Genomic DNA, 17,442 nt, shown 5'->3' on the forward strand with positions numbered 1-17,442 from the left:
CATATATTTTCTCATACTTTATCATACATTGTTCATTACTTCCCACCTTTTGATCTGAGAAGAATAATTCATTAGCTTTCCCACCTCTCATTAATCTAATGGCAGAGGCTACATTAATCTATGAAATTCTATCCCCAATGCTCTTCAGATTCAATTCCAAGTCTCCATACACATGATTGATTGATGAAGATTAAGCCACCCAAGAGGTGGCACGGGCATGAATAGCCCGTAAGTGGTGGCCCTTTTAAGCCATTACCAGTATCAAGAGCTGATACTGGAGATCTGTGGAGGCGCGACTGCACCCTGCGTGACGGGAGATGTCTCCTGGACCAAATGGTGACCAGATGTCCATACACAGTTTCAAATGTGGATATGATAGAGCCCTATAGGCTCATGCATCTGTACACGAGTTGATTTACAGTTTAGTGGCGGGATCAAAGAGCCAGATTTCGACCCCCGCAAGCACAACTAGGTGAGTACACGTCACCGTAGACTTTGACCAGTTCTAGCAGCTGACAATTATAGGTATATCGGCAAGAAGCCTGAGGGTACTTACTATAACAGATATATTTGTGAGATGGGATATTAGATGAGCTAACTTTCCATCTAAACTAATCCCTCATATATGTTCCCCTATAGTTTTAATAGAGTAGCAGAATACCTATAGAATAGCAGCATGTTATATGGCTGTATATACCTAAACATAATAATAATAATAATAATAATAATAATAATAATAATAATAATAATAATGCGAGAATATACTACAACTTAATCAGCAACATATGTATTTGCACAACCCATTGTACCTTGTATATATAAATAACAAAATAAAATGTACATAAGAATATATCGCTGATGGTTTAGAGTGTAGGATGATGGTAGGGTGTTATGGGAGCCATAGATAAATGCTGATTGTGAGAGAGAGAGAAGGAAAATGAAATTGAAATAAGTTTATTGAGGTAAAATACACACAAAGGGATGAGGTAGCTCAAGCTATTCTCACCCCGTTCAGTACATCGTGTTAATACATACATAGACACACATCGCAAACAATAAACGTATTACCGAACAAGAGAGAGAGAGAGAGAATATATAAGGAGGGAGGAAGGGCCGGTGATCCGGATGCGTGGTCTACAAGAACAACTGGCTCACGTCTCCGGGAACGCAGCCGACATTTGTGGAGGTCATCACAAAACTACTAGCTATTTGTTATTTGGCAGGAGATAACCCAGTGTGTGTAGCTAGCATATTACGCACAGTGTAAGTTGGATTGTCTGTTATACCCTTAGGTTAGTGTGAGTGAGGCTGGTGTGTCAGATAATGTGAGGAAACTGGACGCAAGAAAAGTTTGCAAAACATTTGTAACTGCGGTCATATGTGACCACTAGATTAATTATCTCGACTGAATTTTGTTGATATTATGCTGTGTTGTGTTGTGGCCACTTTGTTAACCTGGCAGACTCGCCTCGTAGGCTTGTGTTAATTAAGTTAGAAGCTTTGCTATAGCTGCTGGCTACAGACCCCGATGGCTACTGGCTCTACCGTCGATGGCTGGACCTGAATATCACGGTAATCCGAATAACTACAATTTTGCAGTGAAATTCGTCATGTTTATTGTAAATGTTGGCCCTTTGTGATCACTGTGGACCAAGGGTTCTAAAAGAGCCAAATGTTGTATATCTCTACATCAAAACTAAACAAACCTAGCCTAGCCTAGCCTATCCTATCCTAACTTTACCTATTCTAACATCCCCTTTCACAACCTAACAAAAGTCAGAGAGATTGTTGTTCTGTGTATACTGGTATTGTGTAAGAAGTGTATGGTGTTACTAATAATAATGACGGTGATGATAGCAATATTATTATGAACAACATATGCATAAAATACAATACAGAGGTATATTTGAAGGTACAAGGGGTTGCATGTTAATTTAAATTAGCCAACCCAGTAATGCAGGGCACTTTGCACAAACCTTAAAATACCTATAATTAAATTAAAAATTGTTATACTATACTTATAATGGAGTAAATACTACTTGTTGTTTTAGATTCAGGTTCTCGGAACAAAATTTCCATGTAGCACGGGCTATAGTGAGCCCGTAAGGTAAATGCTAAATGAGAAGTAGACTAACACATGCGAAATGTTGAAGAAATTTAACATATTTAAATTGTTCATTTTTTAATTACTTAAATTTTCCTTGCAAGCTTAGCACCAATTGATGAAAAGAAGCTATTAAATTCTAGGTCTATTGCAAGTGTGTAACCATCCTTAAGGAGTTTTATCTGCTTGTCATGTGATTATTGTATAGATCCTAGGATGTTAGGGATGGCTTTCCATGTGCATTTCATATATCCTTTTGCTTCTTTAGAACTATTCTCATAAAAGGAAAGTTTGGCTCTACTTATTTTACTAGTTAGCATTGATGAGTATCTCTTTACTACTACAGTACTATTGTAACTAGGTCACAACTTTTTTTTCATATTTGTTTTTTATTAGTTGCTTTAAGTATGCCACTTGTGAGCCAAGGGTTGTTTAATCTTTTACCATTTACTTTCCTGATGAGGAGAGGACAGAGTGTGTGTGTTGTAGGGGCTTAGAGTTTTGGAGAGAAAGATGTTGGTTAATGAATTTATATCCTGTGTATTATTGAATTCAGATTCCCAGTTTATATTGTGAAGTGCATTTATGAGATTCCCTATTGCTGTTTTGCTGTGTAGTCTGAAGATACGTTTCTTGGTATCTGAAGGTGTTATGTCCATGTTTGCTGTGAGGAAGGTAGGATAGTAACCGGTTGTTCTGTCAGTGATTATACCAGAGGCAAGGGGGGTTGTTATGTTAGTCCACATGTGGCCCGAGGTTGTAGTGGATGTTTGAGTGATTCATGTGGGTTTGGTGATCATGGAGATTGACATATAGGAGTTATGCTGTTTAGGAATTAGTTGACTTGTGGGCTATTTTGTTGACAAAGGTCAATGTTTAAGTTTTCACCTAGGATGATGTGATTTTTGTTGAGTTTGTTGGTTATGATTAGATTCCTTAGATTATTATCCTAGGCGCCGGCGAGAAACAATGGGCAGAGTTTCTTTCACCCTATGCCCCTGTTACTTAGCAGTAAAATAGGTACCTGGGTGTTAGTCAGCTGTCACGGGCTGCTTCCTGGGGGTGGAGGCCTGGTCGAGGACCGAGCCGTGGGGACACTAAAGCCCCGAAATCATCTCAAGATAGATATTTGAGAATGCAATTGTATTAGTATTTGGAAATCTATAAACAGCGACCACCCTGGGGCGATTGCTCGATGAGTGCACATAAATCGTGACGTGTTGTGAGACTTTCAGGCTTTATCATGGCCAAAGTAAGTCACATACAATTTTTTTATAATTTTCCCATGATCAGTAAATTCATTTTAACAGTATAAGAAATAATTTTTTTGTTATAATTTTTGTTATTTTATGTGCACCTGAGTGTTGCATTGTATAATCAGTGGTGCAGCCCAGGGGTTAAACTAATGCTATTTTATGGACTTGTGGCCAAATGTTTCACATCCCCAGGCTTAGTGAAGGAGGGGCATTGGGGCCATAGCTCTTTTCAAGTAGCTATAGCCAACCCCGACTTCCCTATGACACACTCAATTTAAATCGCCATTAAATCTGCAAAATTTAATGAAGCTAGCCGTAAGTGTCTGGCCTCAAACCTTGAAAAGAGACAGACATTCTCTCTTATGGATAAAGATTGTGAGATATATCTGGCATGGGGACTGGGGATGCCTTATTCAACTAACTGCAATAAAAAATATTTAGTTTTTTGGATAAAATCACCTTTGTAGCATATTTCAATGGTGATACAAGTAAAATTTACCATTTAAAATTTATACACTTTTCATTTCTATGAAGGACAGGAACTAGCTATTAGATGTTGGATATTTTGATATTGATAACCCAATGTTTAGTATAGCTTGAATGTTATATTTTATATAATAGGCCACATTCAAGGCAGTGTTGCCCAGTCAGTGATTGTACAGTAGTGTTTGTTACCTTTCATTTTTTTTCATATTCCAGATGGGCAGTGGCAGTCGGTCTCGCTCCCCTGGGAGTGATCGAAGAGACAGATATAGGCGGAGTCATGAGAGAGAGCGAAGTAATAGACATGACAGAGAAAAAGAAAGAGATAGATATCAAAAGTATAACAGGAGAAGTGGAAGTCGAGACAGAAGTCATAGTAGAGAAAGATATGTGAGGGAAAAAACAAGAGGTTGGAACAGAGGTCGGAATCGTTGGCACACATATCATCCGAAAAATGAAAGATATCATCGAAACAGGGATCATATGAGAGGTGATAGACGAAGATATGGAAGAGATTACTCTAGTTCTGATGATGAACATCAAAGTTGGGATAGGTATAGAGGCAGAGATGAACGATTTAGGCACAGAGGTAGAATTTGGGACAGATATGGAAATAGAAATAGGATGGACATGATGAATAGCCGTAATGTACGGTCAGAAAGATATTACAAAGAATACTCTCCAGAAAGAACTAGCAGATCATCACGCTCCCCAGATCGCAGAAGTCGAAGAACTAATAGAAGGTCAAGAAGAAGCTCATCTACTAGTGACTCAAGCAGTGACAGTTCATCTAATGAAGACACAAAGAAAAAGAAGGAATCTGATGACAGTGATGATTCATCAGATGAAGATGCAAAGGTTAAGAAGGCACATTCAAGTACTACTGATTCTTCTGCTGACGATACAGATGTTGCAAAGAAATCTGACAGTAGTGATAATGAATACTCAAAAAAATATGACAGCAGTGATCGTGAGCATTCAAAGAAACGTGACAGCAGTGATCACGAACGTACAAAGAAATTTATTCGCAGTGATCGTGAACATTCAGAAAAACGTGACACAAGTTATCATGAATATACAAGGAAGAAGCATGCTAAACCAAGTAAATCTACAGAAGGGAAAACTGAAAAAAAGAAATTTGAAAAGGACCTTGAAAAGAAATCCCTGAAAACTTCAAATTCAGAGGCTGGTGTAAAAGATATTGAAGGAAAAGTATTTCATAAAGTGTTAAAAAAGAAAGTGAGCAAGAGTTCTTCAGATAGTGATAGTAGCTCTGAAGATTCTGAGCCGGAAAAAAGTTCTGAAACTATATCTAAACGGAATAGAACCAATAGGAGCTCTTCTAGCTCTGATTCAGACAACTCTGAACCTGAAAAGCCTAAAAAAAAATTGAATATTCGAAAATATGACAGACCAGAAATCTCCGAGCCTGAAAAAATGGTGAAGGAATCGGAGAAAAAGAAAGCCTATGTTATTGAAACAAGTTCCAGAAAAGCTAAAGTCGAAAGAGCTTCGAGTAAACTTCCAGATAAGAGGAAAGATAGTGAAAGTTCAGATACTGACACTGAAATCTCAAATCCTGAAATAACTGAAAAATTTACAACAAAAAAAGTAGGTCCTGTGAAGGCCTCAGAAAAGTTGAGAGAGAAAAGGGCAGGCCCTGAAAAGATAACGGAAAAATTAACAGAGAAAAAGGTAGGTATTGAAAAGGTAACAGAAAAATTTACTGAGAAAAAGACAGTTGCTGCAAGGATAACTGAAAAATTTAGAGAGAGAGAGACTGGTCTTGAAAAGATAACAGATACATTGACAGAGAAAAGAACAGGTCCTGTGAAAGTAAAAGAAAAATTAACAGGTCTTGAAAAGGTAAAAGAAAAATTGACAGGTCCTGAAAAAATAAAAGAAAAACTGACAGACCCTGAAAAGGTAACAGAGAAATTGACAGGGAAAAGGACGAATCATGAAAAAGTAATTGAAGAACAGACAGAAAAAAAGGCAGGTCCTTTAAAGGTAACACAGTATTGTTCAGAGAAAAGGGCACTACCTGAAAATGTAACAGACAAGTTGATAGAGAAAATGGCAGGTACTGACAAATTTACTGATAAAAAGACAGATCATCTAAAGGTAACAGAACAAATGGCAGAGAAAAAAACAAGTTTTGAAAAGGTAACTGAAAAAGTAGCAGAGAAGAAGGTAGGTCCTGAAAAAGTAACAGCCAAACTGGTAGAAAAGTTGGTAAGACCTGAAAAGGCAACAGAAAAATTGAGAGAGAGAAAGACCGGTCCTGATAAAGTAACAGAAAAATTGAGAGAAAAAAAAACAGATTTTGAAAAGGTATCGAAAAAATTGACTGAGAAAAAGGATGACCTTGAAAAGGAAACAGAAGAAATGGCTGAGGAAGAGTCAGGTCCAGAAAAGGTACCAGAAAAAATAGATGAGCGAGAGTCGGGTCCTGAAAAGCTATCGACAAAATTGGCAGAGCAAAAGGCAGGCCCTGAAAAAGTATCAGAAAAATTGGCAGAACAAAAGGCAAGCCCTGAAAAGGTACCAGAAAAATTGGTAAAACAAAAGGTAGGCCCTGAAAAGGTACCAGAAAAATTGTCAAAACAAAAGGCAAGCCTTGAAAAGGTACCAGAAAAATTGTCAGAACAAAAGGCAGGCCCTGAAAAGGTACCAGGAAAATTGTCAAAACAAAAGGCAGGCCCTGAAAAGGTACCAGAAAAATTGGCAGAACAAAAGGCAGGCCCTGAAAAAGTACCAGAAAAATTGGCAGAACAAAAGGCAAGCCCTGAAAAGGTACCAGAAAAATTAGCAGAACAAAAGGAAGGTCTTGAAAAGATACCAGAAAAATTGGCAGAGGAAAAGACAGGTCCTGAAAAGGTACCAGAAAAATTGGATGAACAAAAGGAAGGTCCTGAAAAAGTACAAGAAAAATTGGCAGAGCCAAAGGAAGGTCTAGAAAAGGTGCCAGAAAAATTGGCAGAGCCAAAGGAAGGTCCTGAAAAGGTGCCAGAAAAATTGGCAGAGCCAAAGGAAGGTCCTGAAAAGGTACCAGAAAAATTGGCAGAGCCAAAGGAAGGTCCTGAAAAGGTACCAGAAAAATTGGCAGAGCCAAAGGAGGTTCCTGAAAAGGTACCAGAAAAATTGGCAGAGCCAAAGGAAAGTCCTGAAAAGGTACCAGAAAAATTGGCAGAGCCAAAGGAAGGTCCTGAAAAGGTACTAGAAAAATTGGCAGAGCCAAAGGCAGGTAGTGAAAATGAAAAAGACAAATTTAAAGATAAGAAGGCATGGCCTGAAAAAATAATTGAAAAGGTACCTGAAAAGATACAAAAAAAAATTACAGAGAAAAAGATAGGCCTTGAAAAGGTACCTGAAAATTTGACAGGAAAAAAGGCAGGTCCTGGAAAGTTTACTGAGAAAAAGACTGGTTTTGAAAAGGTGCCTGAAAAATTGAGAGAGAAAAAATCAGGTCCTGAAAAAGTAACAGAAAAAATGACGGATCAAAGCTCTGATAAATGTAATTCTGGTGATAAAATTGCAATGAAAAAAAGTGAAAGCTCAAACGATAATCCTGAAGCAATAATAGTCCAGAACTTAGCTCGTGAAGAGTCAGATAAGAGAGGTGAGAGTTCTGCTTGCAATGTTAACAATTTAGAACCTGCAAAAAGATCACAGGCACTTGTAAAATCTGTAGATGGAAAATCTGAATCAATCCAAGATAAAAATAGTCTAGAAGAAATCGGTAATGAAAATCAGAGAGAATCTGGTGAGGACACTGATAGTGATGATGCTGAAGTTGAGAGAAATAGTCATAAACATTCAAGTAAGAATAATGGCAGTGAATGTATGGAATCAGATAGTAAACACCTCAGGGTTTCTGATATCCCAAAAGAAAAAGAAAAAGAACTTCGTGCAGGTTTAAATCTTGGAGGTAATTTAGTAGAAGACATATCCAGTACTGGAAGGACACCTGAGCTAAGTGTCAAATCACTCTTGGATCATGGTACTTGCAAGATTTTACATAAAACTGATAAAAAATTGGAAGGGAAAGTAATTGGAAAATCTGTTTCTAGAGAAGATGATTTAAATTCCAAGGAACAGTCTAATAGAAAGAATGAGAAGAAAATAGAGACAGATCCTAATATTGAGAGAGATGATGTTGCCATCTCAGAGCGAAAAGTGTTGCCAGGAAGAAAAAGAAGTACAGCTCAACCTTTGGAAGAACAGAAGGTGGGATCAGGTACTGACAACGAGTGTCATGGAGTCCCCCCCAAAATTGCCAAGAAGGGAGGTGGCAAATCTGAGAGTAACAAAAATGAAAGTGGTGGAAAAAGTAAATCAAAAATGCTCAAAAAAGGTTCTGAACCAGATGATCGCAGGAAGAAAAAGAAACATAAGAAGCATAAGAGCAAAAAATCTTCCAGTACTAGTGAAAGTGATGAGAACATAAAGGAAGATAGATCAAGAGTATATGACAGTGATGAAACAACTGAACAAGAGTTGTTAAGGAAAAAAAAGCAGTTAGAAGAACAGTTGCAAATAGAAGAAGAAATTCGCCAAAGAAGTGAAAATCTAGAGAGAGAGAAAGATGCTCTCCTTAGTAAGAAGCTCAAAACTCTGGAAAGCAGCTCTAAAGGTACAAGCCCATCACAAACCAAAGAAAGTGCTAGCAAGGACAAAAAATCTCGCTCTCGGTCACGTTCCAATTCTAACAGTAGATATGATGCACAAATTGAGGACAAAAAAAGTAACAATGCCAATGATGATAAAATCGCCAAGAATGATAAAAGACCAAGATATCATAGCTCAGAGGATGAAGATTCTACTAGGGAGCAGGATTCTGAAGAACCACAGATTGGAGGGCGATACTGGGGAGAGGACCACAGTAAGGAAGTCCCGCGACAGCCTAAAGGTAAGCAGCTGAAAACAAGTGACACTTATTGGAATAAATATGCTGACAAACTAGGCATTCAGATTGAGGATCCAAGAGGCAGAGGGCAAGGACTAGAAAGAGGAAAAAATAGAGATAGAAGTGATGAAAGGCGGAAAGAGAATGAGCAGCAATACAAAAAGAATAGTGATGAAGACGAGGTCAGAAATGTTAAAAGACGGAAAGATGACCTTGATGTTGCAGACAAAAAGAATGAAAGTAAAGACCCTAAACCATCAACTAAGGAGCTAATAAAAAAACCAGTAATGGACCCATTGACAACCAGGACTGGTGGTGCCTATATTCCCCCAGCAAAGTTGAAGATGATGCAAGCACAGATCACAGATAAGTCAAGTGCTGTTTTCCAGAGATTGGCATGGGAAGCACTTAAAAAGTCTATTAATGGTCTTGTTAATAAAGTTAATGTTTCAAACATAGGTATCATTGTACGAGAGTTGCTTCAGGAAAACATAGTCCGTGGAAGGGGTGTATTATGTAGAGCCCTCATGCAGGCTCAGTCATTCTCACCAACATTTACTCATGTTTATGCTGCTATGGTTGCTATTATAAATAGCAAGTTTCCACAGATTGGTGAATTGTTACTAAAACGTTTAGTAATTCAGCTAAGACGCGGCGTTAAAAGAAATGATAAAAATGTGTGCATGTCTTCTTGTCGCTTTATTGCGCATCTTATTAACCAACAAGTTGCTCATGAAGTTGTGGCTTTAGAGATTCTAACATTCCTACTTGAGAGAGCTAAAGATATTACTGAAGAATCAGAAGTTGCAGAGAAATCAAGAAATGATTCATGTGAACTAGCTATTACTTTCCTTACAGAGTGTGGCATGAAGTTAAATGAAGTCAGTCCTCGGGGAATGAAAATTATATTTGAAACATTAAGGCATGTGTTGCATGAAGGTAAATTAGAGCAACGTGTTGCATACATGCTAGAAGTTATATTTGCCATTGTTAAAGATGGGTTCAAAGATCATCCCTCTGTCCTAGAAGAATTGGATCTTGTTGAAGAAGATGATCAGTTTACACATATTGTGGAGTTGGATGGAAAATTGGATGGTCAAGAAATCCTTAATGTCTTTAAACATGACACAGAATATGAAGAGAGTGAAGAAAAGTACAAAGAAATTCGTGCTGGTATCCTTGGGGAGGATAGTGATGAAAGTGGTTCAGAAGGAGGGTCAGAGATTGGTTCTGATAGTGATGAAGGAACTGAAGATGAAGATGAAAAGCAAGAGGCCCAGACCATTATTGATCAGACCGAGACAAACATGGTGGCATTCCGTCGCACGGTGTATCTCACTATACAGTCTTCATTGGATGTAGATGAATGTGCCCACAAACTTCTTAAGGGTGAAATCAAGCCAGGATGGGAGACTGAATTATGCAACATGATTCTGGATTGCTGTGCTCAACAACGAACATACATAAAGTTCTATGGTCTTTTGGCTCAACGTTTCTGTATGATCAATAAGGTTTATCAGGAACCTTTTCAACAGATCTTCAAGGATGCTTATGACACATGTCATCGTCTTGAAACAGAAAAACTTCGCAATGTGGCTCGACTCTTTGCTCATTTACTATTTTCAGATGCAATTTCTTGGGAGGTTTTGAGTCATATTCGCTTAAATGAGGACGAAACAACTAGCTCTTCACGAGTCTTCATTAAAATTCTTTTCCAAGTAAGTATTAGATTTGCCAGTAACTCTGTTTACTTTAGTTTGTACATTATCCTTTGACTAGAATGATTAAATTAATTCATTCACATTGCCCTTGACTTTATTTGTTAAATTTCACTGATATTCTTCTTTATACCCCTTTGCTCACATACTCTTCTCTGCTTTGTTTTATTGTCTCTAAAGCTTAATGCTGTACAACTTTTCTGGTTTATGTGATGTTTATCTTTACCATTTAGCTGTAAAGATCCTCACGTTGCTTCATATCATGACACTTGTCTAATGGCCCTGTAGGTTCCTTGTCTCTCAGTTGTATCCTTGGCGATTCCTATAGCTCTGATGATATTCACATTGTATTTTTGTTCTCGTGTTGGCATCCTGAGTGATATTGGCACCTTTTGAATATCCTGCAACAAGCGTTACAATATAGTCCTCCCAGTCTTAGTGCCTTCTTTCCATAATTACTTTGTTAATTTTGTAGAATGCCAAAGAATGATGACAACCAAACCTAACTTTTCCTAGATTTAGTACTGTACATATATGAACTAAATTAATTAGCCTTAAGATTTTGAATATTAGGCCTAAGATTGTTTATTTAGGCCTAAGACAGGATAGATTTATGGTTATTCTTGTTTTACTTTTTTGTTGTCCTTCAATATTCCTTAGTACAAAATGTGTACATTTTGTACACGTGCACATTTTGTACAACAGTACATATTTTGTATATTCCATTCATAGAAGTTAGAGATTCTGTAATTTTTTTAGGATTGGTCGAATTAAACATGTTACTTTACTAAAGTTTTTGACATTTTTAGCACATTACTCAGTTCTATTATCCTTTTTATAATTTGCCTGTCTACACATGTGTCTAAATCATACTCTTAACATTTATGCATCATTTAGCATCTGAATAATTCATGAATAATATGCAAGCAGGATACTGTATTTTAAAAAATATGAAAATTGCCTTTTCCTAAGAAATGTATAGGCCTATTGCTGATTTATTTTTTAATCCTGAAAATTATATTCTAAAATAATATACTGCACTTATTGTTGACCAACCCACACACTAAAAAGTGAAGGGACGACGACGTTTGGTCCATCCTGAACCATTCTCAAGTTGATTGTGAGAATCGACTTGAGAATGGTCCAGGACGGACCGAAACATTGTCGTCCCTTCACTTTCTAGTGTGTGGTTTGGTCAACATACTTCAGCCACGTTATTGTGACTCCTCGTCTGCATGCTGTACTTATTAATCTAATATTTTACAGGAACTTGCAGAGTTTATGAGTTTAGCAAAACTTAATGAGAGACTGAGGGATCCAACTCTTGCCGCAGCTTTTGAGGGCTTGCTGCCAAGAGACAACCCACGAAATACTCGCTTTGCAATCAATTTCTTTACATCATGTGGTTTAGGAGGCCTTACTGATGGACTACGAGAATTTCTACGTACTCAAGTAAGCTTTTTACCCATTATATAACATACAGACAACTGAGCGGGTTTCAGTTTGGGTTTGGAATACAGCTGACACCTGATCTTACATGTTGCTTTCTTATTTCATTCTTACATTCACAACCTTTTTTTTGGTAATATTAGTCATGGATATCAACTGTCACGCTGTTCTCAGAACTTTTGTCTAACCTCAATGCTGTACTTTATTTGTTAGGTTCGTAAGCTTTATACATTCTGATTTTGTAAACTTTCTTTTAATTACAGCCAAAGCCAACGGCTGTAGTGGCACCTGTGCAGCAGCAGTTAAATAAAAATGATAGTAACAAGAGTGAGAGTGATAGCAGCAGTGATAGTAGCAGTGAAAGTGACAGCAGCAGTAGCAGCAGTACCAGCACTAGTAGTAGCAGTAGTAGCTCCAGCAGCAGCAGCAGTTCAGAGAGCTCTTCAGAAAGTAGCAGTGATAGTTCTGATTCATCAAGTGAGTCAGAGGATTCATCTGGTAAGTGATAATATTCATTAAATTTAGAATATAAGGTAAATAGGTACTGCAAATGTAGTGTGGTACTATAATTGTAATATTAGGCATGAAAATAAATGTCTAGTTACATCATCAAATTTGAACAGGTAAGTTTTTTTTTTCTTAGTGCTTTACTATAAAATAAACACCTGGGTGAAATCCAATCTGGATTTGTTGCAGGTTTCTACAGCTACTTAGTCCATCGGAAAGGAAGCTACCATTTAATCCAGATATATGATAGAGATAAATATAACAAAATTACAAATAAATATAATTAATAGGGTATTGAGCATACAGTGCACCCCTGCCAAATCTGAACCTCCCTATAGCAGAACCTTCTAAACAACAGACTAAATTCACCCACCGGATTTCAGTTTTCTAAAGAAAAACAAAATTAAGAGGGTACTGAATGTAATACGGATCATCAGTTCATCATGTTAAGCAATTTCCAACCAATTGTATTTTTTCTTACTTTTTTGCTAACCTTGCATATTTTTAAATATTATTTAAAATATAGTACTTATAATGTATTGTGTGTATATATCTAATTTTATTTTAAAATTTCATTACACAAAGAGGGTTACAACATTGGTTACATGCAGGGTACAAGGCTACTTGTCACAAGTTGTAGAGCTCCCTACACTTGCACCAGAGATGGAACCCCACTATAATGTATTTATATTTTAGAAATGTTTTATTAATAAGCTTTACTGTATTATAGTTGCAAAAACAAGTTTGTGATACTTTTTCTTGGGAGCTCTGTCGACTCCCCTGAAGCTAGCTTACTGATTAAAGTGCCATACTATTTGAGTGTCATTAGTTATGTTGTTGTTTGCCTACTGGGGACCACGAGTCAGAACCTGGCCCCTCAGAAGAGCTTCAGGGAGTGATGGCACATGAATACTTTACATTTAAAGTGTGATTTCTGCCATCACCATGAAGGTGCCCAGAAAGGTAGGCATGTCAAAATAAACCATTGCATGGTTTAAGATGAGACACAAACCCTCAAAACATCAAAAGAACTTCCCTAAAAAGGAAACAAACAACCAAAACTTCATCAAACCAGGCCCCTGTTGGTTTGTTCTTGACTGATGTAGTGTGCCGAGTGGTGACTGTTCCTCTGGCTCTGTGTTCCGATTTTCTTTGGTGTTTTCAAGTATTAGAACTACTGTAAATGTGCTGAGGTTTCTCTTCCTTGTACACTCTGTAATTACTACCCTTTCATTGTCATGGTTACCTTTTCTGGGGGGTTCGGGAAACACACTCGTCAGGGGGCTTCCTCGCTTGGGGTGGTCCTCGTCCTTGGGGTATGCTGGGAGTCTTTGGCTTTCCATCTTGCTCTGGATTAGGGAATGTTTTTGGCGGTTGGTGTGCACTGCAGCTGGCTCTGGTACCTCTTCAGCTAGTGTTCCAGCTTGGTGCCTTCGTTTTAATAATTACTTACTTCAGCTAGTGTTCATAGGCCACCGCTTCCTGCACCTCTGAGGGAACCAGGTTCTGGCTCGAGGTTCAACCTGTCCTTTTACATAAAACATTGCTTTTCACTCGTATGCATTACTATGGCCAAACATTGTCGTACAGTACTAGAAAATGGAAGCAGCTTGCGAAAGTGACGTACTGTCCTGTTTTTTTGTTTTGGGTCCTCTGGTTTAGTCTGTTAGGTTTGGAGAAGACACTTTAAATTCACCTATTTCTTGACGTTTTGAAACCTTTGGGGAATGGGCTGCATGGTTTTCATTAGGCCAATAGAACTCTGCGACTGATGGCACCTAGAAATTTGGCATTGAATCAGTGTGATAGCTTCAGTGAGCCTCCGGGGCTCGCCCAGAAATGGGCATTTCATTACATTCATTTGTCCTCCCTCAGCTGGCTTCCTCACTTTTGATCCTTACTTATATAATTCCTTCATCTCTGCTCTTTTCGTGGGCATTTGGAGGACTTACCCACAGTCTTATGCTCTCTGTGATGGGTCCCCCCCTTGAGATTGCCTATTCCTCTATTCTTCTAGTATCACAAAGCCATCTTATTTCAAGGCACAAAAAATTGGTTTAACACGTACATAGGTATAATAATTCTAGGGGTGCTATAATGAGTGCAGGGTGGAATAATGAGTACAGTGCACCATCCAATCTCTTGACATTTATATAATGGATCCCTTCAAACATTGGCCAAGAACTTTTATTTTTTGCATAAGGTCTTTGACAATAATTTATTACTACATGACCTATGAGAACATAACTCCCTGCCTAATTGTGTAAGGTTTCATGAGGCACTCTCACTCCTAAGAAATGGCTATTATTGTCTTGAGTGATCAGTTTCCATTTGTATCATTGTTGTGCCCCACCCCATTGTCTAGGCCCTACTCCACTGTCCAGGCCCCACTTCACTGTTCAGGCCCCACTTCACTGTCCAGGCCCCACTTCACTGTCCAGGCCCCACTTCACTGTCCAGGCCCTACTTCACTGTCCAGGCCCTGCTTCACTGTCCAGGCCCTGCTTCACTGTCCAGACCCTGCTTCACTGTCCAGGCCCTACTTCACTGTCCAGGCCCTACTTCACTGTCCAGACCCTACTCCATTGTCCCAGCCCCATCCCATTGTCCAGGCCTTACTCCACAGTCCAGGCCCTACTCCATTGTCCCAGCCCCACCCCCATTGAAAGAACTTGCCCTTGCCCACTTTATTGATGGTCCCGAGTATACTACTTGTATGTAATGACTGTTCTCTCTGAACCTTTTTATTGTTTTCTGGTGCAAAATAATCATTGCTTTTCCCCAGTTAAGTTCCTTTAGTTCAGGGACAAATCTAGTGCCATTTCTTTGTATTATCAACATTTGTTATACAGTAGTGCAAAGTATACATTAGGCATTCATAAAGGTTCCTAATACAAATTTATTTTGCATTCAGAAGATGACAGGAGAAAAAAGAAGAACCTGAAGAAGAAAGAAACTAAGATTAAAAGTGTGTCCAGCAAAAGCAAATCTAAAACAAACAAGAAGGGTGAAAGATCTGGTGATAAATCCATTAGCAAGAAAATGAGTGATAGTGAAGAAGAGCAAGCTTTTGTAAGGTACAGGGAGGAAGATTTAGATGACATTAAAGAGAGAGACAGAGGGGAGAGGTGGAGGAATATTGAGGATTGGAGCAGAAGACGAGAGGGTAGTAGTGAAAGCGGAGATAGACAGAAAGACGACAGATATGAAAGAGATGAAAGGAAAAAGAATCATGCATCTTCAAGAGAGAGAAAGGAAGGTGAAAATACAGAAAAGAGAGAGAGGCATAGGGATGATTATGAAGGAGACAGAAGAGGAACAAATAACGATCACACTAGATCAGAGGCTAGGAAAAGAGTGGAAGACCAAGATGCAGGATATCAACGAAAAAGAGAAAATAAGGACGAAATTAAGAGTCGTGAGAGTAATGATGAAAATGACCAAGAGCTTAGAGATGATGATGATGGTGATAGGGTAGAAAAAAGAAAGAAAAGACACGAGAGCCCGGAAAGAGATTCAAAGAGAAAGAGAAGTGATTTTGAAGAGATGGCAAAGGATGATGATAAAGTTACAGAACGTTGGAAGCAACGAGAACATGGGAGACAAATTGAAGCTGGAGACCACAAAGAGTGGAAGGGACAAAGGGAAGAAATAAGAGAGAGAGAAAGCTATCATCCACGGGATGGGGATTGGAGGAAAGAAAAAAAAAATCATAACCAAAGATCAGAGAGTGGCAGTGATGGACGAAGAGGATGGGAGAAATCCAGATACCATTAAGTTCAACTTTTAATATAAACTTGGTACCAAGTGACTCTGCTCTTAAAGTACAGTATGAGCGTATGGATGATGTACTCTTTATAACAAAATTTGATATACAGATACATACTGTATGTATATATATACATATGTATGTGTGTTTAATCACAAAGAAATTAACACTTGATGAACAATGTGACAGTGTCAGACCACGAAGGAAGGATTAAGACAGAAATTTCCTTAAAGTACTTTTGTATTTAATAATACTTTTTCAGAAGGATGGATTTACAATTCAGTGGTGTGGTTTTATAGGCAGGAATAAGGTGAGGTAAGAAACGATAATGAGATAAAAGGATATTAATAAGGTATTAAATATGTATCAGTGATATTATTTGAATCATTTTTTAACTGAGCAGTCAAAAATTATAGAAACCACTACTAGTGTTCAAATTATATGATTTTGTAATCTGTATTAAAGCCGATTCAATAATGTTTCTTTGAAAATGACTTTACAATTTGTTATTGAAGAAGCCCCCTCTCAGTCAATTTGGTGAAAACTTTCTGACAAATGAAAGTTTTCATTCATTTGTCTTTCATTTGTCAGAAAGTTCTCACCAAATTGATTGGGAGAGGGCTTCTTTAATATCGAATTGTAACATTTTTTCAATAGAAATAATATTGAATTTAATACAGATTACAAAATCATGGAATTTGAACCTAGTAGTGGTTTATATAATTTAGAACCATTTTTATTGATCAGTTCAAAAACGATTTGAGTAAGATCATTGATACACATTTAATGCCTTATTAATATCCTCTTACCTCATTAAAGGCATTGTTTCTCGCCTCACCTCATTCCTACCTATATATCCACACCACTGAATTGTAAATCCTTCCTTCTAAAGATGTATTATTAAATACGAAAGATCTTAAGGAAATTCCTGACCAAATCCTTCCTTCGTGGTATGACATTGTCATGTATGTATGTATGTATAATCATACCTAATAACCAGAGCTGGCTTGGCAACCTGAATTTATGTAAACATTAAATTTTTATTAAATTGTATATTAATTATTCATAGATATTTTAATTTGAAGAGACAAAAATATTTTTAATTTGACATGCTAACCTAACATAAATATTCCTATTATTACAAAACTCCTGACATAGGTAGGACTAAGCCTAAATAAATTAGAAATTAATCTTTTCAATATTACCTCTTCATTAGACACTATTCTTTGTAGCAATTTAAGAAAAAA

At 37.6% G+C, this 17,442-nt stretch overlaps 1 protein-coding gene across 3 annotated transcripts; it reads left to right on the forward strand.

The window, feature by feature from the left end:
• The first annotated feature begins 1,074 nt into the window (after window positions 1–1,074).
• Window positions 1,075–16,345, forward strand: LOC123752818 (uncharacterized). Of its 3 annotated transcripts, none has more exons than XM_045734849.2 (5): window positions 1,075–1,263; window positions 4,060–10,470; window positions 11,737–11,922; window positions 12,183–12,417; window positions 15,341–16,345. In XM_045734849.2, the coding sequence occupies exons 2-5, from the start codon at window positions 4,060–4,062 to the stop codon at window positions 16,201–16,203; spliced, it is 7,695 nt and encodes a 2,564-aa protein (XP_045590805.2). In that variant the 5' UTR covers window positions 1,075–1,263; the 3' UTR covers window positions 16,204–16,345. The 3 variants fall into 3 exon arrangements, with proteins under 3 accessions (XP_045590805.2, XP_045590807.2, XP_045590806.2); XM_045734851.2 differs by having other exon boundaries at window positions 15,344–16,345; XM_045734850.2 differs by lacking the exon at window positions 1,075–1,263 and adding an exon at window positions 1,434–1,572.
• The last annotated feature ends 1,097 nt before the right edge of the window (window positions 16,346–17,442 follow it).

This window comes from Procambarus clarkii, chromosome 17 (genome assembly GCF_040958095.1).
Source record: "Procambarus clarkii isolate CNS0578487 chromosome 17, FALCON_Pclarkii_2.0, whole genome shotgun sequence".
NCBI lineage: Eukaryota > Metazoa > Arthropoda > Malacostraca > Decapoda > Cambaridae > Procambarus > Procambarus clarkii.

Coding starts and splice junctions, on each gene's coding strand:
- LOC123752818 (XM_045734849.2), top strand. CDS start 4,060: ATGGGCAGTGGCAGTCGGTCTCGCTCCCCTGGGAGTGATCGAAGAGAC. Junction 11,923..12,182: donor GAGAATTTCTACGTACTCAA/GTAAGCTTTTTA, acceptor TTTTAATTACAG/CCAAAGCCAACGGCTGTAGT. Junction 12,418..15,340: donor TGAGTCAGAGGATTCATCTG/GTAAGTGATAAT, acceptor TTTTGCATTCAG/AAGATGACAGGAGAAAAAAG.